The sequence below is a fragment of the Octopus sinensis genome, linkage group LG1, assembly GCF_006345805.1.
Source record: "Octopus sinensis linkage group LG1, ASM634580v1, whole genome shotgun sequence".
Lineage (NCBI taxonomy): Eukaryota > Metazoa > Mollusca > Cephalopoda > Octopoda > Octopodidae > Octopus > Octopus sinensis.
The window spans coordinates 182,901,797-182,926,828 of record NC_042997.1 but is presented as its reverse complement, the minus strand read 5'-3'; the positions used below and the strand labels follow the sequence as shown (position 1 = coordinate 182,926,828).

General features: G+C 37.1%; 1 protein-coding gene across 3 annotated transcripts in view; it reads left to right on the top strand.

Annotated features, from left to right (window-relative positions):
• LOC115227248 (V-type proton ATPase 116 kDa subunit a1) overlaps positions 1–25,032 on the top strand; it is a 52,979-nt gene that overhangs the window by 12,651 nt on the left and 15,296 nt on the right. For all 3 annotated transcript variants that reach the window (XM_029798161.2, XM_036507440.1, XM_029798210.2), the window contains exons 2-14: positions 5,032–5,205; positions 8,990–9,068; positions 9,414–9,511; positions 11,207–11,335; positions 11,563–11,657; positions 13,017–13,143; positions 13,456–13,538; positions 14,782–14,875; positions 15,909–16,121; positions 18,844–18,994; positions 20,427–20,563; positions 22,372–22,508; positions 24,818–24,908. In XM_029798161.2, coding sequence (XP_029654021.1) covers positions 5,092–5,205; positions 8,990–9,068; positions 9,414–9,511; positions 11,207–11,335; positions 11,563–11,657; positions 13,017–13,143; positions 13,456–13,538; positions 14,782–14,875; positions 15,909–16,121; positions 18,844–18,994; positions 20,427–20,563; positions 22,372–22,508; positions 24,818–24,908 — 1,548 coding nt within the window. In that variant the 5' untranslated portion in view covers positions 5,032–5,091. The remainder of the gene's footprint in view (positions 1–5,031; positions 5,206–8,989; positions 9,069–9,413; positions 9,512–11,206; positions 11,336–11,562; positions 11,658–13,016; positions 13,144–13,455; positions 13,539–14,781; positions 14,876–15,908; positions 16,122–18,843; positions 18,995–20,426; positions 20,564–22,371; positions 22,509–24,817; positions 24,909–25,032) is intronic.

Sequence of the window (25,032 nt, the reverse complement as noted above, 5' to 3'; positions counted from 1 at the left end):
ATAGTTTAGGTAAATAAACAGTACTTGCACAAAAGTGGTGGTCGTAAATATACTCTGGCTGTTATCTCGCACTGAGCATGGACCTCGCTTGGCACAATTACTGTTACTGTGTGCAGGCAACTGAATGAATCACCACTTTAAACTGTTAAAGTGGTTGATGTAAATATGCACCAACCCATTGTCATGCTCTAATTGCTGATCTCAGCCGAAATGATTACTGTCAATGCAACCTAGTTGCTTAGTTGTCATGGAGTTAAGGCCTCTTTTACATGTTCGTATGGGTCAAATGGAATTTGTCGAGGCTGACTTTTTTATAGTTAGGTCACTTCCTGTCAACAAACCTCACTTCTTTCTGAGCAAGATAATACTTCTACACAGCCTGATGTGTTTTCCCAGAGGACTAGAAATAGACACAGTTTGTATGACAATCCTGTTTACTTATAACTATTGTGCATTGTCAAAGAGATACAATAATATATGCACATAGACAGACACATGCATATCTTTTATCTTTTACTTCTTTCAGTCATTAGACAGAGGCCATGCTAGAGCACCATCTTGAAGAATTTTTTAGTCAAATGAAACGACCCCAGTACTTATATTTTATTAAGCCTTGTACTTATTCTATCGGTCTCTTTTTGTTGAACTGCTAAGTTACAGGGACATAAACATACCAACACCAGGTATCAACAGGTGGTGGAGGACAAAGACCTCCCCCTCCACGTGATAGGCTTCTTCCATTTTCCATCTACCAAATCGATTCATAAGGCTTTTCTTGGCCTGAAGCTGTAATAGAAGACACTTACACAAGGTGTCACACAGTAGGACGGAACCCAAAAGCCACTTAATTGGGAAGCAAACTTCTTAAACACACAGCCATGACTGTACTGTGTGTGTGTGTGTGTGTGTGTGTATATATATATATATATATATATATATATATACATACATACATACATACTCTTATATATACACATACATACATACATACAAACGCTCTTATGCACATACACGCACACCTTCATTTTGGGATCACCATTACTTTATTACATTACTTTATTATCTCCCCTTCTCCCTAGCTCTCCTGTGTAACCCTTCTGTCTGGCATTCACCATGATAGATCGCTAGCCACTACACATTCTTTATTTTCTCTCCTTGTTTCTTTCTGTGTTCCTTTCTGTGGAAGAGCATAGGCTCGAAACGTTAAAGACTTTTTCACTTTCCGAGTGTTAAACTAATAGATCTGTTTATTATCTACACCACCTGTCTTTGTCTTTTGTTTTTTTGTGTGAATTCTCCCTATATATGTGTGTGTGTATATATATATATATATATATATATATATATATACATATATATATATATATTATATAGGGAGGCTCAGAAAAACAGGATGAAGTAGTGAAGGCTGATCTCAAGATGTTAAGCCTCACAGGAGGTGACAAAAGATTGAGATGATTGGTGATTTCCTCTGCTCAAGAAGACCCATCTGTCACAGCAAAAGTGTGGTCCTAAATGTATTATTTTATGTCTATATACTCACTGGGTCCTACCCCTGCATCCAATTTGACCACTGTCAAACCTTCCCCATTTCTCACATTTGTAGCATCCATTCCTCTTTCACGCTGCTAACTTTGGTACTATTTAGCTGCTGTGATCATACAAGACTAGAATCTCTACATATATTTTGTGCTAACAATTACCTCAGCCTCTCCCTGGAACCACTTCCTTATAAAATCCCTCAATCATTCTGAAGATCATCCCTTCCTACTCTATATTTCCACAAATAAATACTTTCTGTGCTTCCTGTTATATATCCTCCTCCTCTGAGCTACATCTTTGGACTTTCACATTTCATTTTTAACACCCTCTCATATCTGCTATCTTTCTCAACATACTTTCATATCTGCCACCAGCAGCTCCTTTCATCCTCTACTCTCTAAAGTCACCTCTAGATACTTCTGACCTCTATCTCTGTCACTGTATATCTCTCTCTCCTTCCACCTTGTACATTTCCCTATTTTCTGATCTATCTACAGGTTTATACTGCTGGTCTTCATCCTTCCTGTAACCTCCTACCAGAGCCATTCCTACATCTTCCACCCCCTCCCATACTGATATTTATCATCAACTACACCCCCACCTTTATTTATCATTCTCTGCATTCACTGCTACCTCTATCTCTAATCATCAGCCACTATCCTTTCATGGTCTTATGAACTTACCCACTCACCTTTCCCAGTCCTCTTTCCATATTCTCGCTTAAACTCACAATCTTATATCTTGAGTGTTTGCTCTGACACTCCTCATCACCACCATCTTTGACTTCCTTTCAGCTCTTCTCACCCACTGTTTTATATAATCCAGAGTAGCTCTATATCTCCTCTATATCAAGATAATTAAATTTGTCCCTTTATAACACCCGTGTCTAACACCCTGTCTAACACCCATGGACATGTTTACAAAGTCAGAAAACAGCACAGCTCCCATGACTTTCGGAAACATTTTTTCATGCTAAGAGTTGCTGAAGCATGGAACAATCTGCCGGCATCAGTTAATTGTCGGAGCACTGCATCCTTCAAAACTTCCATGCTTCATGAGATTTGCCAACACTACACCTGATTTTCTCCCCTCCATACACACGCAAGCATGTATCTGACTCATACACTGTTCACTTTCCAGTCATTTGTACATTACTGCATATGCTTTATACACACTTTTTGACAAGTTGTGGTGCACGTGAGCACTGTATACAATAATTTCATTATTATTATAATACTTCAGCCTTTCAACAGCTGACACAAATCCACCTCACCCTCTCAAACCAACTTCCCACTTAGTTGTGATCTCACTACTGCCAGTGGTATGAAAAAGTGCCTGGTACATTAAAAAGAACATTCATGTCAAAGCTGACACTGGAGCACAATGTTGCCCTGTGCCAGCACGGACAAATGGATGTTAAATGATGTTGATATAAATGTGCATATGCAGATATATATGCATATAGGTCAGCACACTTATGTACATGTATCTGCATATATGTGCATATGTGAATATTTGACATATGTTCATAAGTCTGCCATTTTTGTGACAATGTCAATAGCATTGGGGATCCTTGCTGTCTTGCCTTCTGTCATGGACAGAAAGTTCTCATCAGTTGGTGTTATATGTATAATACCAGAGCCTTCTACCTTCCAGTATAACATGCATTTGGGTACTGGTGTCCACAGTGCTTGTGCTATTGGTACTAGATGCAATTATACTTTTTCCTGTCCATCCTGGCTTCCATATAATCCATGGCTCAGATTATTGACTTGTTACTAGTAGCAAGAGTAGTAGTGGTGGTGGCAGTATTATTGAGGGTGCTGCTGCTGTTGTTGCTTCAGCTACTATCAACGGTGATAGTAGCAACTGGGCAACTATCACTTAAGTCTTTCCATTTTGAACTTTGAACACATAAGTACAAAGGAGTGGTTCTCTGCCTCTTTATAAAATATTATAATAATAATAATAATGAAATTATTGTATACAGTGCTCAGGTGCACCACAACTTGTCAAAAATGCGTATAAAGCATATATGTACAATGTCAGTAATGTACAAATGTCTGGAAAGTGAACAGTGTATGAGTCAGATACATGCTTGCGTGTGTATGGAGGGGAGAAAATCAGGTGTAGTGTTGGCGAATCTCAGAAAGCATGGAAGTTTTGAAGGATGCAGTGCTCCGACAACTAACAACTGATGCCGGCAGTCTGTTCCATGCTTTAGCAACTCTCAGCGTGAAAAAATGTTTCCGAAAGTCATGGGAGCTGTGCTGTTTTCTGACTTTGTAAACATGTCCACGGGTGTTAGACAGATGGAGTTTGAAAAGGTGCTCAGAGTTATTGTTTGTAAGATGGTTAATAATTTTATGGGTGTCCGCCAAGTCAGCTGTCAGACGTCGGAGTTTCAATGTGTCCATGCCCAGGGAAGTAAGGTGTTCAGAATATGGCAAATGCCTAATGGAGGGTATTCTCTTGGCTGCACGTTGCTGAACGGCTTCCAGACGATAAATATCCTGAGCAAGATAGGGGTTCTAGTCCGGTGATGCAAATTCCAGGTGAGGTCGCACCATAGCTATATAAAGCCACAGATAGATAGCATACTTTCTTTTGTCATCCATTTTTCATCATCACATGATGCTATTTGCAAAATTATTGTTTCAAAAGTGTTGGTAAACAGTCTTCCTTTAAAATTATTTTGGCCTCATATTATTAGGCTGGCAAAATGTCCTCTCTGTTCATAATGTCAATTTCAAAATATTACTTCAATCATTAAAATTAGATTAAAAAAAGAGAGATGAAAGCAAAGTTGACTTTAGTGGGATTTGACCCATAAAGATCCTTAACAAACATTGCAAGACAATTTAGCTTATGCTGGAACAATTCAGCCACTAATAATGGTAATAAAAGGGATGATGTTTAGAAATAATTTTGGTGAAACAAATCCCTGTAACAATTTTTCTTCTTGTTTTGCTAATATGTCTGATGAAAAGGCAAGAATACTACAACCTTCTTTTTTGAGGAACTTAAAATATAAGAAAATTTTTTTCCCACCTAATTTTAAAGACTTGAACTAATATGCAGGTGTGGCTATGTGGTAAGAAGCTTGCTTCCCAACCACATGGTTCTGGGTTCAGTCTCACTGTGTGAGACTTTGGGCAAGTGTCTTCTATAGCCTCAGGCCAACCAAAGCCTTGCGAGTGGATTTGATAGATGGAAACTGAAAGAAGCCTGTCGTGTGTGTGTGTGTGTGTGTGTTTGTCCCTTCCACCATTGCTAGACAACCAATGTTGGTGTGTTTATGTCCTAGCGGTTTGGCTAAAGAGACCAATAGAATAAATACTAGGCTTACAAAGAATAAGTCCTGGGGTTGGTTTTTTTTGACTGAAAGCCTGTAAGGCAGTGCTACAGCATGGCCACAGTCAAATGACTGAAACAAGTAAAAAAAAATTTTAAATTGATAATTTTTTTTTCTATTTTTTTTTCTTTCAGTATCCATTTGGTGTTTTTATAAATTGCTGAATCTAAAGGAGTCAAAGACAAGCTCCCATAATGTCTATATTTCGGAGCGAAGAGATGACATTATGTCAACTGTTTTTACAGTCTGAAGCAGCCTACCCTGTTGTCGCTGAATTAGGAGAACTTGGTATGGTTCAATTTCGTGATGTAAGTAGAAAAATCCTCTCTCACTTTAAAAAAAAAATTTTTTTCTTTTGCTTTTTTAGTATTTGCTGTTGGGAAAGCAAGTCTGAAAGGTTAACACTAACCATACCATAGACACATATAAGCATCTCTTACCTGTAGCTATAAAATCCTAAATAAGCAGTTAGCAGATGCTCATAAACATATCTGGGATTTCACAATGTAGCAAGTAGGGCACATATTAGTATCTCTGGGATTTTGTGAACATTACATATACACTGGGATTCTATAGCGATAGACAAGAAATGCTTATATGCATCTGTGGTCATCATCATTGTTGTTTAACGTCCACTTTCTATGCTAGCATGGGTTGGATGATTTGACTGAGGTCTGGCAAACCAGATGGCTGCACCAGACTCCAGTCTGATCTGGCAGAGTTTCTATAGCTGGATGCCCTTCCTGACACCAACCACTCCGAGAGTAGTGGGTGCGTTTACATGCCACCTGCACAAGGGCCAGTCAGGCGGTACTGATGGATAGTATTAGGTTCACTTTGCAATTGCGTAGTTCCATGTTTAATTCTTCTTTTCATCAATTTCGACAAGGGTTATTTATTATAATTTCAAGGTCGCACTGAGCCTTTGGGTAGATGAAGACTGTCAGATGGACTCTACCTGTAATTCAAAGGACCAACCTTGTCACACTCGTGTCACATCTATTTCATCTGAAAGGTACATTGAAGATACAAATATTTGTAAAATACTCATCCTCTTTTACTTGAAATCAAGGAATAAATAGTTCTAATGATTGAATGTCTGGAACACTGATGGAAAATTTTGAGTCTCATCAAAATAAATATCAAATGATGGAAATTGTTGTTGTGATACCTGTGCCGGTGGCATGTAAAAAGCACCATCCGAACGTGGCCGATGCCAGCACTGCCTTGACTGGCTTCTATGCCAGTGGTACATAAAAAGCACCAACTGATCGTGGCCACTGCCAGCTTCCCCTGGCACCTGTGCCAGTGGCACGTAAAAAGCACCCTCTACACTCATGGAGTGGTTGGCGTTAGGAAGGGCATCCAACTGTAGAAACACTGCCAGATCAGACTGGAACCTGGTGCAGCCTCCTGGCTTCCCAGACCTCAGTCGAACCGTCCAACCCGTGCTAGCACAGAAAACGGATGTTAAACGATGATGAGGATGATGATCATCATCATTATCATTGTTTTAATGTCCACTTTTCCATGCTTGTATGGCTCAGATGATAACTTTGTTACCGTAGATTTTTCTGTGGCTTCTTGTTGCTTACATTACCTGTCTTGCAGCATGGTAATATCAAACAAAAAGCAGCTGAGACATACTTTTGTGGAAGATTGTAAACAAATGACATCATTTGTTCGAAGAGTGCATACAATTTATGTTGTATGGCATTTGATATACCTGTATTTGTCCATGTTGTTCAAATACATCTCTGGCCACTCTGAGTTATTTCCCTTAGTTATTTTTGCTTAAATTATGTGTAATGTAAATGGAATAAGGAAACCATACTTATAGTATTGTTTTTACAATTAAAATATATTTTCTGTAATCAATTGTTGTATATAGCCTGTAGCTGTCGTTATTAAATATCTCATTCAAAGCTTGAAAAACGAATCAAAACAAAAAATTTATGATTGAACTTCAGACGTTCTTAGGATGTTACTCTGCCATTAAATCCATTGCCTTCTCTTCATCCAGCGAACTTCCTTGAAATGAAATCTTTAAATGGCTCTCAGTTTGAAAGCTACTGGTATCATGACTTCCCCTTCCAGTGCAGAATGACATTTTCATCAAAATCTCAAACCATTTTGATGCGATGTGTTAACTAATTTTGTTTTCCCTTCTTCTTACTCTCTGCTTTTTGTCTGGAAGAGTAAATGCATGAAGTACATTAGAAGTACTATTAGTACAATTAAAAGAAATATGAAAATTATCTCTCTATATATAAATGGCAAAATGTCTGTCTGTGTGTGTGTCCCTTATACAAATTCACAATTTTTCAGTTAGAGGGCTCGCACTTTCTATGGTCATTCAAAACCGTCCAAGGGTGGTCGTGCACATCTTTACATTTCCCCAGTCACCCTGCAAAGCCATTAAAAAAATCAATAGAAGTGACTTTTTTTGAATCTTCTATCCAAAACCCAATCAAAATGCCCGAAACTTGATACACCAATTGAATGCCAGCTAGCTGCATGTGATTAGTCGGAGATTTGGACAGTACTCGCGTGTATGTGTGCATGCATGCAGCTATATATGCATGCACTAGCACTATGACCCGGCGTTGCTGGGTCATAGTGCTAGTACTGTATAATTTTGATTATAATGTGCTCTATACATTTTGTTTCAACTATACACATTTGTTCATTCAGTTCTGCTAAGAGCAGGAAGAGAGAAAGTTGGTGAAAACAAATTTACTGCTTCACTTCAGATCAGGGTAATCTAGTAATGCATCAGAAGATGAAATCATCTGTTACTAATAGATCTTTGAAGGGAAAGCTGTTTAAAGATTTATTCTCTAGGGAGCATGCCAGATGAAGTAGGTGCTGTGGCCAAGTGATAACCCGAGAATATATGTAGTTCCATAATTACTTTGTTGTTGCCATTTTTCAAGCTTTCACTAGGGTATTGCATGCTGAAATATCAGCTATGAGCTGTGTAAACAATCTGTCATAGAAATATATAATTTACCAACATAAATTATAGAAAAATATGCACTGCATGGCTTATATCGTTTACTTGTATTAACAGTACTTTTAATATATTCCTTATTTCTTTATTGCCCACAAGGGGCTAAACATAGACGGGACAAGAAGGACAGGCAAATGGATTAAGTCGATTACATTGACCCCAGTGCATAACTGGTACTTAATTTATTGACCCCGAAAGGATGAAAGGCAAAGTCAACCTTGGCGGAATTTGAATTCAGAACGTAACGACAGAAGAAATACCACTAAGCATTTCGCCCAGTGTGCTAACAATTCTGCCAGCTCGTTGCCTTTTAATATATTCCACACATTTTATTTCAAGTATGCTTGAAGATGCACATGTGTAATTTGGCAAATAAAAGGTGACAAGAAAACTGATAAACCAAATCCTTTTGACAGAAGCCCCTTGTGATAGTCGTTCTGCTTAAGCTACATAGATAGTTCCTTACTTTGTTAGTACAGTGTGTGCTTTCATTTTGTTTCACCTATTTGGCATTTGTTCATTCAACTATGCAAGGAATAGGTAGTGAGAAAGAAGGCAAAAACAAAATTACTGCTCCACATCATATCAGGGTGCTGTGATGCTGCAAACTATTGGTTGGACCCTTGGAAAACATATAACCAATGGCACTATTGTCAACAAAATGATATGAAATAAATATAATTGAGATACATTTCACAAAATATGGAATTAAGATCTATTTAGAACTTCTTTTTTTTTCCTGCCTTTAACCCTCCAACGCGGAGTATAGGCCACTTATAGTTGAATTCCATGTCGCATAATTTTTGGCTTCTGTACATATACTCTGCCACAAATGTCCCCCTTTCTCAGTTCCTTCTGTATTGATCTACGCCATGAGTTCTTAGGCCTACCTTTCTTTCTATATCCATCCGGATTCCACTGTAAAGCACTTTTTGCTACATTTGGTGTGTCTTTTCTAATTGTGCTAGAACTTTAATTTAAGCTCTGTATATTTGGCATATTCAAATATATCATATTTCAGTTTTTGAATTTTAGCAATTTCCTTCGTTCTAATTATGTATAATTGATTTCAATTCTAGCTAAATCCAGATGTTAATGCTTTCCAGAGAAAATTTGTTAGTGAAGTCAGGAGGTGTGAGGAAATGGAAAGGAAAATGAGTATGTAATCAAATTATATTGTTTATTCTTACTTTATTTGTTTTTTATATTTTGTTATAAATAGCTTTAAAATGTATGTATTTTGTCTGAGGTGATTTTATTTTTTCATTTTGGATCCGTTATTGACTCCAAGTATCTACTGGTAATCCTCCAATCATTTTTCAGGTGATACTCACCTGAAGGCGATTGGAGGCTACTGATCCAATTCAGGATGAAGAAATAGTTTGATAAACAATTATCAGCTTTAATGTATTTATTTTGTTCATTGTATTTTAGATTCTGTTTGTTTATCTGATTATCAAATCACTAAATTCTTTCAATTATCCTTTTTCTCACAACATTTAGGGTATATTGAAAAGGAAATGACCATCGATGGAATAAAAATGGATGTCACTGGTGTGACACCAAAAGCTCCTCCGCCTAAAGAGATGGTTGACTTAGAGGTAAACAAAACTTATTCTTCCAGCATAGCCATAGTCCAATTACTAAGTGTGTATATATACACACACACACACATGTGCAGGCGTGGCTGTATGGTAAGAAGCTTGCTTCTCAACCACATGGTTCTGGGTTCAGTCCCACTATGTGGCATGACGGGCAAGTGTCTTCTACTATAGCCTCAGGCTGACCAAAGCCTTGCGAGTGGGTTTGGTTTACGGAAACTGAAAGAAGCCTGTCATATGTATATAGATACTTATGTGTTTGTGTCTGTTTGTGTTCCCCCTATCACCACTTGACAGTGTGTTTGTGTCCCCATTACTTAGCATTTTGGCAAAAGAGAACAATAGAATAAGTACCTCTTCTTAAAAAAAAAGCACTGGGGTTGATTCATTTAACTAAAAATTCAAGGTGGTGCCCCAGCATGGCCACAGTCTAATGACTGCAGGCGTATGACTTTAGGTATGGGCGTGGTTGTGTGGTAAGAAACTTGCTTCCCAACCACATGGTTCTGGGTTCAATCCCACTGTGTTGCCTCTTGGACAAATGTCTTCTACTATAGCTTTGCGTCAACCAATGTCTTGTGAGTGGATTTGGTAGATGGAAACTAAAAGAAGCCCGTTGTATGTATATATATGTATATATTTGTGTGTGTGTCCACCATCGCTTAACTGATGCTGGTGTGTTTATATCCCCTAACTTAGTGGTTTGGCAAAAGAGACTGATAGAATATGTTTTGGGTTCAATTTCCTCGACTAACATCGCTTATTTTGATATATATATATATATATATATATAGATAAAAATGGTAAGACAACAAAAGAATGAAAGAGACCTCAATATTATGTAAATAGAGGAATTTATCTGTAAATGTAATATGTGACAATTATTCAGTAGCCGTGATAAAACTCCGAGTTTCAGATGCCGAGGTGGAAATCCACACCGCCATCTCTTCATTTATCTGGCTATCGGAAAAATGGCTACCGAATAATTGTCACATATTACATTTACAGATATATATATTTATATAAAGCTAGAAAATAAAGCAAATTTTAATGAACTGTTAGCTTGACCATTCTATCAAACATATTTTATCACTCTACAGCAAATTTATAGTCCAGCAAGACTCTATCAGGCTTCATTTCAAAAGTGGTAAAGAATAGAGATATTTAAAATTAAAATAATAGAGAGTGGCGTAGGAGTGGCTGTGTCGTAAGTAGCTTGCTTATGAACCACATGGTTCTGGGTTCAGTCCTACTATGTGGCACCTTGGGCAAGTGTCTTCTACTATAGCCTCAGGCCGACCAAAACCTTGTGAGTGGATTTGGTAGACGGAAACTGAAAGAAGCCCGTCGTATATATGTATATGTGTGTCTATATGTTTGTGTGTCTGTGTTTGTCCCCCCATTGCTTGACAACCGATGTTGGTGTGTTTACGTCCCTGTAACTTAGCGGTTTGGCAAAAGAGACCATTAGAGTAACGAAAGGGTTAATGGCATAAATATCATAACTCTTAAAACCTTCATGCTTATCTGAAGAAAGGCACTGTTCTGTGTTAGATTGAATCCTTGTTATGACAGTACTTGTAAGATAAATCCAGAAACATGGAAAAAATAAATAAAAGAAAAATGATACGATGTAAACCATACATTTAATTAAAATATATTAATGATTAACTACACTCTGCTGATTGTTTTCAGGCCTCATTAGAAAAAATGGAATCCGAACTAAGGGAAGTAAAAGTAAACGAGGTTGCTCTCAAGAGAAATTACTTAGATTTGGCTGAACTGAAAGAAGTTTTGACAAAGGTTCAAGGGTTTTTTGCTGCAGTAAGTATATTTATTGAAATTTTGATTGCCTTTTTCCTTCTTGTCTTCACATTCTCTAAATACAGCACAATTTTTCCCATCAAAATATTTGTTTAATAAAAGATAATTAAAAGCAGAATAGTGAATTGTTAAAAAAAAGACTTTGAACTATAACAATTTTTTTTTTGTTTTTGTGACAAATAATTTATCTGAAGAAGTTTTTCTGAGTTGAATTTTCTTTCTGGCAGCATGCTCAGGAGCCTCAAACATACATGGAAGATCATTATTCTGTGGTACCTGATAATTCAGCCATGACTTCTGGAACCTCAGCTGTTCAACTTGGGTAAGTAGTTTTATACTTTTGGTTTGTTAATTACTTGAATGCCTTTCACATTAAAAAAAACAGTTATGTTAGTCTTTATCTTTTTATACTCTCTGCAATTAATATGCTAAATGAAATAATACACCAACCATTATACATTTAGTGATTCATCAGTGCTTTGACAAATATGTAGCTTATTGCTTTGCTGAGGAGGTCATAAAATGACTGAGACATGCATGAGTTGTGTCCTTAGTTTTTTCATAAATAATTAAAATAATATTAGTGACTAATATGTCATTCACTAATGTATGTCATTGTTTTTTTCCTGCCCACATAATCATTTCTGCATGTTTTTTTAAAAATAGTTTCTGTATTAAATATCATCATCATCATCATCGTTTAATGTCTGCTTTCCATGCTAGCATGGGTTGGATGGTTTGACTGAGGACTGGTGAACCACATGGCTGCACCAGACTCCAATCTGATATCTGGGATTTTATGAACATTACATATACAGTGGGATTCTGTAGCGATAAACAAGAAATGTTTATATGCATCTGTGGTTATTATCATCATCATCATCATCAGCGTTGTTTAATGTCCACTTTCCATGCTAGCATGGGTTGGATGATTTGACTAAGGACTGGCGAACCAGATGGCTGCACCAGACTCCAATCTGATCTGGCAGAGTTTCCTAATGCCAACCACTCCGAGAGTGTAGTGGGTGCTTTTACATGCCACCGGCATGAGAGCCAGTTAGGTGGTACTGGCAACGGCCACGCTCAAATGGTGCTTTTTATGTGCCATCTGCACAGGAGCCAGTCCAGCGGCACTGGCAACGACCTTGCTCGAATGTTTTTCTCACGACGCAGGTAACGATCACACTTGAATGGTGTGTTTAACGTACCATCGGCACAAAGGCCAGCTTGTTGCTCTGGCAACGATCTCACTCGTATGGTACTCTTAGCGCTCCACTAGCAACAGATGCCAGTCACAGAGTTTGATTTCGATTTCACTTGCCTCAACAGGTCTTCGCAAGTATAGTTTAGTGTCCAATGAAGTTAAGGCACGCATAAGTGGACTGGTTATACCCCTGGCATAGGCCACAAGGTTATGGTCTCACTTATGCTTGCCGGGTCTTCTCAAGCACAGCAAATATATTCATGCTAATTTATTTCAATTTGTTTTTATGTCTGTTGTATTTAGTAAGGTGAGCAACTATGAATAAAATACAGTGGTAATATCGAGATATCATAGCATCTATTCTTAACTTCAAATAAATTAGTTACCCATTTATTATAAAAGTATTGATTTTCCCTACCATGCTTATAAGGAAATAAAATAAGAATTTACAGCTATGCTTTTACTCTGTAATTTAAGGTTCATAACTGGAGTTATAAAACGAGAGAAAGTTCCAGCTTTTGAGAGACTGATGTGGTTTGCATGCAGGGGCAATGTCTTCCCTCGTTTTGATGAAATAAAAAATCCTCTTATTGACCCAGTTACAGTAAGCTTTTAACTACCATCTTCTCTGGAATTTATTACGTATTGAGGTGGACAAGAAAATAGATATCCACCTTTATTCAAGATTTTAAAATGTAAAAATCATTAAAAAAATTAAAATTTCATTCTCAAAGAATACTTTCAGATTTCTTTTTCTATATTAAACTCTAACATTGAAATTCTCTGCAACAAAGGGAGCAGTTCTAAATATTAGAACATCTTTTTACAATTGAAATGCTAGATTTTTGTGTTTGTGTGTTTCACTTACCATGTCATTATAAATACTTGCTTATATTGTAATTTATTTTCTTTACAGGGTGATGAAATTAGGAAAAATGTTTTCATTGTGTTTTATCAAGGAGAACAGTTGAAGAACAGAGTTCGTAAAATCTGTGAAGGGTAAATCAGTAAATTTATTATCATTTTCCTTCTTTACAACTTTAGAGCTTATAGAAGCTTCCTATATGTAGAAAGACAGTATTATCAAAAATGATATTGACTAGATCTTCATGTATGTGTGTACAAATATAGATGGTCATATTCATAAAGGAAACAAGTCTTCCTTCACAAAATTTATTATACGAAAACTATTTGCTTTGATATATCCCATGAGAGGGCTATTGTTAATGGCAAAAACTAAGCAGTATTTTATAGCAGTCCCATTAGAAAATGTTTGTGATATTCTCTCATGGGAAATATGAGGAATGTAAGCATGGCCTTGTAATTAAAAAGTTTAGTTTGTAACTTTGTGGTTTCAGTTTCTATCTCTTTGTATGGCACCTTAGATACATGCTTATTTTTTTATCATAGACTCAGGTTGCCAAAACTTTGTGTGTGTGAGATTTGTTAGAAAGTGTATGAAGTCCTATTGTTAGGTGGTAGATATAAATTGTTCTTAAGTTTAACACCATTTCCAGGCCCTTGGATGCCTTTTAGCCGAGTACATGTCAATGCAACCATTTGGGCAAGGTTTCTGGTCTTATGATAACTTCTTTCCATTACTTTGATGGCTCTGAAAAAGATCACAGGCACTTATTTCCTCTTCTAAGTCATGTAAATTAAAATGATCTGGAAAAATATGAGCATGAAAAGTATGAACATGAATCCATGTTTTTATTTCTATTAATGCATTAAATTTATTTATTCTTCCTCTTCAGTTTCTTTACCCTCTTGTTCAATTTCCATGGAACATTTATTTTGTTGCATGTGATTTGTGTACAGTCTTAATTACTAAAATAATGGAAACGAAGCTAAATTTATAGAACTTGGAAATTTATTGATGTTTTTTGCTTCCTCCATGCCTTGTCTTATTTGCAGTTTTACAATGTGCAAATGCCTCTGGTGATTGATGACTGGTGTCAAATTTGGTGCACTTACCATTTCTTTTGAAGTGGGGAACATCTTTCTGCACAATCAATTGGGTCTGATTTACTTTTTCCACCGATATCACATTGATTTCTTATTTTCTGAAACACTTCACCCTACTGTACTTCTATTAACCCTTTGCCTTACAAAGAATAAGTCCTGGGGTCGATTTGCTTGACTAAAGGCGGTGCTCCAGCATGGCCACAGTCAAATGACTGAAACAAGTAAAAGTGTATTATGAAAGCATTATGTTAAAGTAAAACTATTATACTTTCAGTTTTCATGCCAATGTTTACCCATGTCCTGACACTGCTCAAGATCGCCAAGAAACTCTGACTGGAGTCACAAATCGTTTGCTAGACTTAAATATTGTAAGTATGTTTAAAATAATATTGTATATTTGTTCTTTTGCATTTAAAATTTTCACATTTTAAAATAGTTCTATGTTTTAGCTATAAATCATGTAATGAGGTTAAGAAATTTAGATCTCTATCTTAAACTTTATGAAGCAAGAATCATGTGAAAATGGCACTTGTATTGTTTTTCCTCAAACCCTATGTTAGCTTTCATTCCAAGAATGATTGCCCTGTAAAGCTATTTTCCTTCACCTATCTTCTTGCATTCCAGTAATCTCTTATTATTTTGACTTCAGATCATTAATTTATATCTGATCTAAGATATTTCATCACTAATGACTTTACCCCTTTTAATACCAATCTACTTGAGGTTGTCCTTGTTTCCAGGATACAAACTTCCTATTTTAAAGTGATCTAAATTATAATTTTCCATTAAAATTTCTTGTTAATTTGTGTTCCAAACACAAGATTAATAACAACAAAGTTATTTTGTTAAATTCTTCATGATTTTAAAATTAATTGAAACAAAGAAATATGGTAGTAGGAGTGGCTGTGTGGTAAGTAGCTTGCTTACGAACCACATGGTTCCGGGTTCAGTTCCACTGCGTGGCACCTTGGGGAAATGTCTTCTACTATAGCCTCGGGCCGACCAAAGCCTTGTGAGTGGATTTGGTTGATGGAAACTGAAAGATGCCCATCATGTATATGTATATATATATATATATATATATATGTATGTTTGTGTGTCTGTTTGTCCTCCCAACATCGCTTGACAACCAATGCTGGTGTGGTTACGTCCCCGTAACTTAGCAGTTCGGCAAAAGAGATCGATAGAATAAGTATTAGGCTTACAAAGAATAAGCCCTAGGGTCGAGTTGCTAAAGATGGTGCTCCAGCATGGCCATAGTCACATGACTGAAACAAGTAAAAGAGAGTAGTGGAGTTAAGCAAAGCCCATTTCCTTATGAATAATGATGATAAAAAAGATGCACAAAAAACAAAACACCTCCATGTCTACCTAAATATAGAATTATCATTTTATTTACAGGTTCTTGCACAAACTAAAGAGCATCGAATCCGTGTCTTGACAAATGCCAAGAAAGAGCTTTATGTGTGGCGGACCAAAGTGGAGAAGATTAAAGCGATCTACCACACCTTGAACATGTTTAATTTTGATGTTTCTCATAACAGTCTCATTGCTGAAGGTTGGACTCCAGTGATTGCCTTAGAGAAAGTTCAAGCTGCCTTAGAACATGGCAAAGTAATATTACGGTTAATTATTATCAAAATTATTGGTTCATAAATTTAATTCAATGTGTGTGTATGTATTTGTCTCTTTGTTTTGACATCAGTTGTAAACAAATGTTATTATTATGTAAGCAAGATTGTTTGTTTGTAATCTTCTGTGAAAACATGTCAAGCCATTGTACTAACATAGTTTAAAAGATTAGGAGAAATATTAACTTTCTTGGAAACTGGTAAGGGTTGGTGGCAGGCAGAGCATCTGATTGTAGAAAATCTATCTTAACATATTAATCTAATTCATGCAAGCATGGAAAAGTGGATGTTAAAATGCTTGCTGCTGCTGCTGCATCATCATCATCGTCATTTCATCATCATCATCATTTCATCATCATTATTTCATCATCATCGTCATTTCTTCATCATCGTCATTTCTTCATCATCGTCATTTCTTCATCATCGTCATTTCTTCATCATCGTCATTTCTTCATCATCGTCATTTCTTCATCATCATCATCGTTATTCATCATCATCATCATCGTCATTCATCATCATCGTCATTCATCATCATCATCATCGTCATTCATCATCATCATCATCGTCATTTCATCATCATCATCATCGTCATTTCATCATCATCATCATCGTCATTTCATCATCATCATCGTTATTTCATCATCATCGTTATTTCATCATCATCGTTATTTCATCATCATCGTCATTTCATCATCATCGTCATTTCATCATCATCGTCATTTCATTATCACCATCATCATTGCCATTTCATCATCATCATCATTGCCATCATCGTCATTGTCACAAAAATAATTGATGCCCATTTTTCTTGCTGGAATGAGTTTGATGGTTTGGCAGGATCTGATTAGCAATAGAGCTGCATAGTGCTCCATATCAACTTTGGCATGTTTCTATGACTGGATGCCCTTCCTAATGTCAACTATTTTACAATGGATACTAGGTGCCTTGTTTTGTACCACTGGCACCAGTGAGGTTGCCTAGTAACTTGCAAGACAGGAAAGAACAAGAAAAGGGGAAAAGTCTCCCTTAAATGATGTGTGTGTACCAACAGTAGATCAGGGGTGAAAGCAGTTACAAGAATGTGAGGGGAGAGTAACAGATGGTTAGAGATTGTGGCAGAGGTGACTGGAGTCAGTGATGTATAGGCGGGGAGTAGAAGAGCAGTTTGATTGGAAATATTGGAAATATGAATGGTAGTGGTGGAGGGAGTAAGATGAGAGAGATGAGTGGCTCAGGGATGATAGATCGGGAAATGGGCATGAGGATTGACATTTAGGAGTGGTGGGGAGAGAGATGTAGATGTACGTAAGGGTGGTATGGTGAGTGGGCATGGTGGTAGACAGGAGAGGGCACAGGGAATGGTAGCAGATATGGGAGGTGTTAAGATGAAGTATGGCAAGGGAGATGAGGAGAAATAACTGGAGGATGGGGGAAGGGATGAGAATGAGGGGGTGTAAATGAGAAATGCTTGACAAGGTAGAAGGGTGGTGGTACAGGGCTCTTGCATGAGCAAACATAACCAAGATGGTTTTGAGACTTCATTTATACTGTTATGGATGATGCATCTTCTTCATCATCATCATCGTTTAACGTCTGCTTTCCATGCTAGCATGGGTTGGACGATTGACTGAGAGCTGGCGAACCAGATGGCTGCACTAGGCTTCAATCTTCATCTGGCAGAGTTTCTACAGCTGGATGCCCTTCCGAACGCCAACCACTCTGAGAGTGTAGTGGGTACTTTTACGTGCTACCAACACGGGGCCAGTCAGGCAGTACTGGCAATGACCTCACTCAAATCTTTTACACATGCCACCAATACAGGTGCCAGTAAGGCAATGCTGGTAATGATCACACTCGAATTGTGCCTTTTAAGTGCCACCAGCACGGAAGCCGGTTAGCTTCTCTGTCAATGATCACACTCGTATGGTGCTCTTTGCACCCCACTAGTATGGACGCCAGTCATCGAATTTGATTTTGATTCTTGAGTATAGCAAATTGCCAACCATTTTGATCCTTTGTCATCTCCTCCATGAGACTCAGCATCTGACTCAGACAACAAATTTGGTTGGTTTTCTGTGTTGCCGTATGTGCCTGATGAAGAAAAATTGTCAAGTGATGAGACCTGCCCACCCAATGCCTATATGGAAAATTGGTTTGAAAACAAGGGACATGTATCATCATCTAGGAAGGCCAAAACAAACATGGAGTCTGGGCAGCACTTCAACTGGCCAACTCTTGTCAAACTCTCCAGCCCATGCCAACATGGAGGATGGACATTAAATGATGGGTTGTATGGTTTGACAGGATCCAACATGTTCATGCCAATATGCATCGTCATCATCATCGTTGTCATCGTCGTCGTCATCATCATAATCATCATCGTCAACATCATCAATATCCTTATCATCAACAACAACAACAAGGATTGTGTTGTTGTGATCCATTGTCTACTTTGACATAGTTTCTATGGCTGGATGTCCTTAATGCCAACTACTGTAAGTTATGGGTGTTTTATCTAGTGCCACTAGTACTACTGAGGTCTTCATGCAGCTTGCTAGAAATTTAGAAAGGAAAAATGTATTTATTTTTAAAAGAAATTGTAATCTTTGAAACTAAGAATAGAAATGATTATTTTTATACTTTACTCCTGTCTGTTTTTAGATATTAAAAATGTGAGTTTATTTTTGAATTTTTGTTTTCAATAGGAAGTAAGCAGTAGTCATGCTCCAAATATTTTGCATCGAATGCAAACAACTGAGAACCCTCCAACCTACATACAAAACAATAAATTCACCAGTGGTTTTCAAGCAATTGTCGATGCGTATGGTGTTGCGGATTATGGAGAAGTGAATCCAGGTAATCTAAAACACATCTTTCTAGAACATCATCATCATTATCATTTAACGTCTGTTTTCCACGCTAGCATGGGTTGTTGGACGGTTTGACCGGAGTCTGGAAGCCATGGAGGCTGCACCAGGCTCTAGTCTGATTTGGCAGTGTTTCTACAGCTGGATGCCTTTCCTAACGCCAACCACTCCATGAGTGTAGTGGGTGTTTTTTACGTGCCACTGGCACAGAGGCCAGAGCAGGTTGGCAAACAGCCATGATTGGTTGGTGCTTTTATGTGTCACAGACGCCAACCAGGCATCTGCCACGTTCGGACGGTACTTTTTACGTGTCACTGGCACGGGTGTCTTAACTACAATTTCCATTTGAATTTTTATTTTGATGTTGATGTACTTGACTCAGTAGGTCTCAACGTGGCAAAATATAAAATTAATAATAAAAAAAGAAAAATTAGTTTATAGTAAGTAAACTGGGGTACTTGAATGAATGAATTCTAATCTTTTAGCATTCAGATTATTCTGTCAAATGTAATACTTATTTATTCATATTGTTTTGAATTAATGATAGATTATTTCCTAATTTCGAGACTTGGATTTGGCTGTTTGATTGTCCCCCCAACATCGCTTGACAATCAATGCTGGTGTGTTTATTTTTAGAATGACTTTGTATAGGGTAGGTGTGAGAGGCTAGATCTTGAACATAAAACATGTAGAATATTTGGGTTTGATATGACTAGTTTAAAAATTAAAGGGCTAAACCTATTACTGGCTCATTACTTGTTTCTAAGTAGTTTGAAACTAGACTTCAGACTTGCTTTAATATATTTTCTTGATACTAATTCATTAGGAAAGTTAACTGTAATTTAACTTGCCCATCCACGATCATTTTTTTTGTCTTCTGTCTCCTTTTCTTTATCTTTATTTCTTTTGTTGACTCTCTTTTATTTCTTTTCCTTTTGACCTTCTTCCAACACTTTTCTCTCTGTGTTTTTTTGTTTTTTTTTTTTACCATTTTTCTCTTTTTTTTTATCACTTTGCCTTTCCCACCCCATTGTTCTATTGTTCTCTCTCTCCATCTCTCCCTCTTCTCTTCCTTAATATGTGCTAGGTAAACTTGTCCCTTGAAATTTATCATCACCATTTTTGTCTCTGTAAAACCTAAATTATTAAAAAAAAACCCACCTAATAAAGAACAGTTTTAATGTATATAGTTTGGCTCAATTGATAGAGTGTGTGTATGTGTACATTGCTATGGTAACTAATAATCAAATGAGCAAATTTTATCAATTATATAAAAGTTTTAAATATATATTTTTCTTTAGTCTGTATTGTTTAATGTGTTTGATACAAAGTTGTGTTGATTGAGAGTTGTTTTTCTAAGGATGGCACCTTGACTTATATACATGTATGCTCACTGTTTTGTATATATTTTGTCTTTGCAGCTCTGTATACTGTGATCACTTTTCCATTTTTGTTTGGAGTAATGTTTGGTGATAGTGGTCATGGTTTTCTTCTGTTTCTCTTTGGTCTGACACTGGTTCTTTTAGAAAATAAATTGTCTGGAAAAGGTGACAACGAAGTAAGATATTCTTTTTTTATAGTAGTTTATTTGATAAATTTTTTTTCTTTTGTTTCTTTGTCGGTAATTTGCATATTTTTCAAGCATCTCCATTCTAAATTTAATGAGAATTGTAAAAACTATTTTAACTATTATTTAATTAGGGTGGTGAAAAGTTGGGGAGCTGGCAGAATCGTTAGCACACCAGGCAAAATGCTTAGCGGTATTTCATCTGCCGCTACGTTCTGAGTTCAAATTCTGCCGAAGTCGTCTTTGCCTTTCATCCTTTCGGGGTTGATTAAATAAGTACCAGTTAATCACTGGGGTCAATATAATCGACTTAATCCCCTTGTCTGTCCTTATTTGTCCCCTCTGTGTTTAGCCCCTTGTGTGGGCAATAAAGAAATAGGTATTTCGTCTGCCGTTACGTTCTGAGTTCAAATTCCGCTGAGGTCGACTTTGCCTTTCATCCTTTCGGGGTTGATTAAATAAGTACCAGTTAATCACTGCGGTTGATGTAATCGACTTAATCCCCTTGTCTGTCCTTGTTGGTTCCCTCTATGTTTAGCCCCTTGTGTGGGCAATAAAGAAATAAATTAAATTAGGGTGGTGAGCTGGCAAAATCATTACTGTGCTGGACAAAATGCTTAGCAGCACTTTTGCCTCTTTGTGTACTGAGTTCAAATCCTGCTGGGGTTGATTTTTGCCTTTCAACCTTTTGGGGTTGATAAAATAATTACCATTTGAGTACTGGGGTTAATGTAATTGACTTACTCCCTCCCTGAAATTACTGGCCTTGTGCCAAAATTGGAAACTAATATTTATTATTAAACTAACATTAAATACCTTGTTCTGTTCTGGCTTTTAATGAAAAATTCAAGATTTTAAAACTTCCAATGATCTTACTACTCCCTAATATTCCTTTCTGCTAAAGGCACAAGACCAGGATTTTGGTGGTAGGAGGCTAGTCGATTACATTGACCCCAGTGCTCAACTGGTACTTATTTTATTAATCCTGAAAGGATGAACGGCAAAGTCAACCCTGACGGAATTTGAACTCAGCACATAAAGATGGATGAAATGCTGCTAAGGCGCAGGAGTGGCCGTGTGGTTAGAAGCTTGCTTACCAACCACATAGTTCTGGGTTCAGTCCCACTGCATGGCACCTTGGGCAAGTGTCTTCTACTATAGCCTCGGGCTGACCAAAGCCTTGTGAGTGGATTTGGTAGGCGGAAACTGAAAGAAGCCCGTTGTATATATATATGTGTGTGTGTGTGTGTGTGTGTGTTTGTCCCCCCAACATCGCTTGACAACTGATGCTGGTGTGTTTATGTCCCTGTAACTTAGCAGTTCGGCAAAAGTGACTGATAGAATAAGTACTAGGCTTACAAAGAATAAGTCTTGGGGTCGATTTGCTTGACTAAAGGCGGTGCTCCAGCATGGCTGCAGTCAAATGACTGAAACAAGTAAAAGAGTAAGCATTTTGCCTGGTGTGCTAACAATTCTGCCAGCTTTCTTCTGCCTTGCTTCTTCCCAATATTGATTGTCAAAATATTAATTTTTATTATGGGATATATTTATCATATACAATGACACAATGATTAAAGCTTCTCTGTAAAGTTTTTTCATCTAACCTTTCAATAGTGGAAAACAAAATTATTTTTGACTTTCTACTCTTGAATGTCTTTGGTAGAATTGGTCATGAGAAAAGCAAACATTATCATTTCAAGTTTGCCAATAATCCTTTGAAACTGACTTTGACATTTGCTAATTTAAATGCCAAACTATAACTTTTATTTTGTTTATATTTGTTTTTTTCTTTCTTTCAGATATTCAACACCTTCTTTGGAGGTCGTTACATTATAATGTTGATGGGATTGTTTGCTATGTACACTGGACTAATCTATAATGATTGCTATTCTAAATCTTTCAATATATTTGGTACATCTTGGCATTCTTCATATAGGTGAGTTTTCTTTTGGATTTATCAACATCATCATTTTAGCATCCACTTTTTCAAGCTTACTTGGGTTGGACAAAGTTTGAGGCAGATCTCCCTGTTGCTGACCCTCACTTGTTTCTAAGCAAGGTAATATTTCCCCATGGACAAATATAGTCTTGCAGTATATTGGAAATGAATGACACTGCTTGTCTCACTGACAATCATATACAGCTATCACATGAGGTCAAGACAAGGAGGCACAAACATATCGGGTTGTCTGGAAAGTTCATGCCGATTTATAGTAGCTTACCTTTTGACTTATTTTAGAACATGGTTGAGTCCATGAAATAGGATTTGACTACACCTCCATTTAGAGCACAGTTTAAGCTATCTTTTCGTGGAAGAAGATTTATGTTCCTATAACCTGTGTTAATTCTGTAGCCCTTTAAAATGGAAGATAAAAAAGTTCATTTTCGGCACTTGATGCTTTGGGAACCAGACAAAAATTGCTGCAGCTCGGCTGGGATGTGTCACCCCACCCTCCATATTCACCAGATATTGCTCCTTCGGATTTCCACTTATTCAGGTCTCTGCAGAATAGTTTTAATGGTAAAAATTTCAATTCCTTTGATAACGTAAAATGATACCTTGATGAATTGTTTGCCATGAAACCACCTCAATTCTGGGAAAAGGGTATTTTCAAGTTAAAGGAAAGATGAAGACGCATTGTGCAACAAATTGGTTCATATTTGGTTGATTAAAAATGTAATGGCAAGTATTTATTAATTTTTTTCTTTCCTTTAAAAATCGGCATGAACTTTCTGGACAATCCAATACATGCACATACATTCATATAACAGGTTTATTTAATTGTGTCTGGGGAGAGTCATTTTCAAAACGAGAGAGTCATTTTCAAATTGTGTCTGGGGAGAGTCATTTTCCAAAAACGAAATAGGTTTATTTAAGTTTCCATCAACCAAATCTACTCACAAGGCTTTGATCAACCTGGGGCTATCACAGAAGACATTTGTGCATAGTGCCATGCAGTAGGACTGAACTTGAACGATGTGGTTGTGAAGAATTTTTTTCTATATGTCATTCAAATAGGCGCAGGAGTGGCTGTGTGGTAAGTAGCTTGCTTACCAACCACATGGTTCTGGGTTCAGTCCCACTGCGTGGCACCTTGGGCAAGTGTCTTCTGCTATAGCCCCGGGCCGACCAATGCCTTGTGAGTGGATTTGGTAGACGGAAACTGAAAGAAGCCTGTCGTATATATGTATATATATATATATATATATAAGTGTGTGTGTATATGTTTGTGTGTCTGTGTTTGTCCCCCTAGCATTGCTTGACAACCGATGCTGGTGTGTTTACGTCCCCGTCACTTAGCGGTTCGGCAAAAGAGACCGATAGAATAAGTACTGGGCTTACAAAGAATAAGTCCCGGGGTCGATTTGCTCGACTAAAGGCGGTGCTCCATCATGGCCGCAGTCAAATGACTGAAACAAGTAAAAGAGTAAAAGAGAGAGTAAATACATCAGTCTCTATTAGATTTATCTTACTCCTTGCTTTCGGTTTATTTCCTGTAAGTGAATGCTGTTATCTTCCTCTTCATATCTGTTTTCCATGCTTCGCATGGGTTGAACAGATTCAACAGGATCCAACATCACATGCCCATATAATGCAGTCTTCTCTCTTATACGCTACACTTCAATGTTATTTTGTTCCAGTCATTAGACTGCGGCCATGTTGGGGCACTGCCTAAGATAATTTTTTAGTCAAATGAATCAACTCCAGTACTTATTTTTTTAAGCCTGGTGCTTATTCTACCAGTCTCTTTTGCCGAACTGCTAAGTTACAGGTACGTAAACAGACCAGCACTAGTTGTCAAGTGGTGGTTGGATGGACAGGATTCTTTCAGTTTCCATCAACAAAATCCACTAACAAGGCTTTGGTTGGCCTGAGTCTATAGTAGACACTTGCCCAAGGTGCTACACAGTAGGACTGAACCTGGAACCATGTTGTTGGAAAGCAAGCTTCTTACCACACAGTCACACTTATGCTTGCTTTATGTTCAACTTTTTCTCTCGGCTCATTTGTGCTTTGTCATTCATGTATTATGCATCCAGCAGTGAATGTTCACTTTGTTTCTTTGTAACCTTTGCAGATCCTCTGTACTTTGCGCACACACACACACACACAAACAGTATTTTGAAGAATGGGGTGTCACTGTATATTGTTGAAGATATAATATACCTTTTAACAAAATTCAATGAGTCCAAACTCTATATTTTTAAACCACTGGTAATGTTTTTCTTTTTCTTTATATGCAGTAATTCAACACTGAGAGAGAACACTCTACTCCAGTTTGATCCAAATCAAACATTTGCTACAGGACAGCCTTATCCATTTGGTTTAGATCCTGTGAGTTATTTCTTTCTATTTCTGACATTTTTGTTATTTTTCTGTTATCTTTTGAATTTTATGAAGCTAGTCAGATTTAAAAAAAAAAAAAAAAAAGATTGATGGAAGCTCTTAATTATAAATC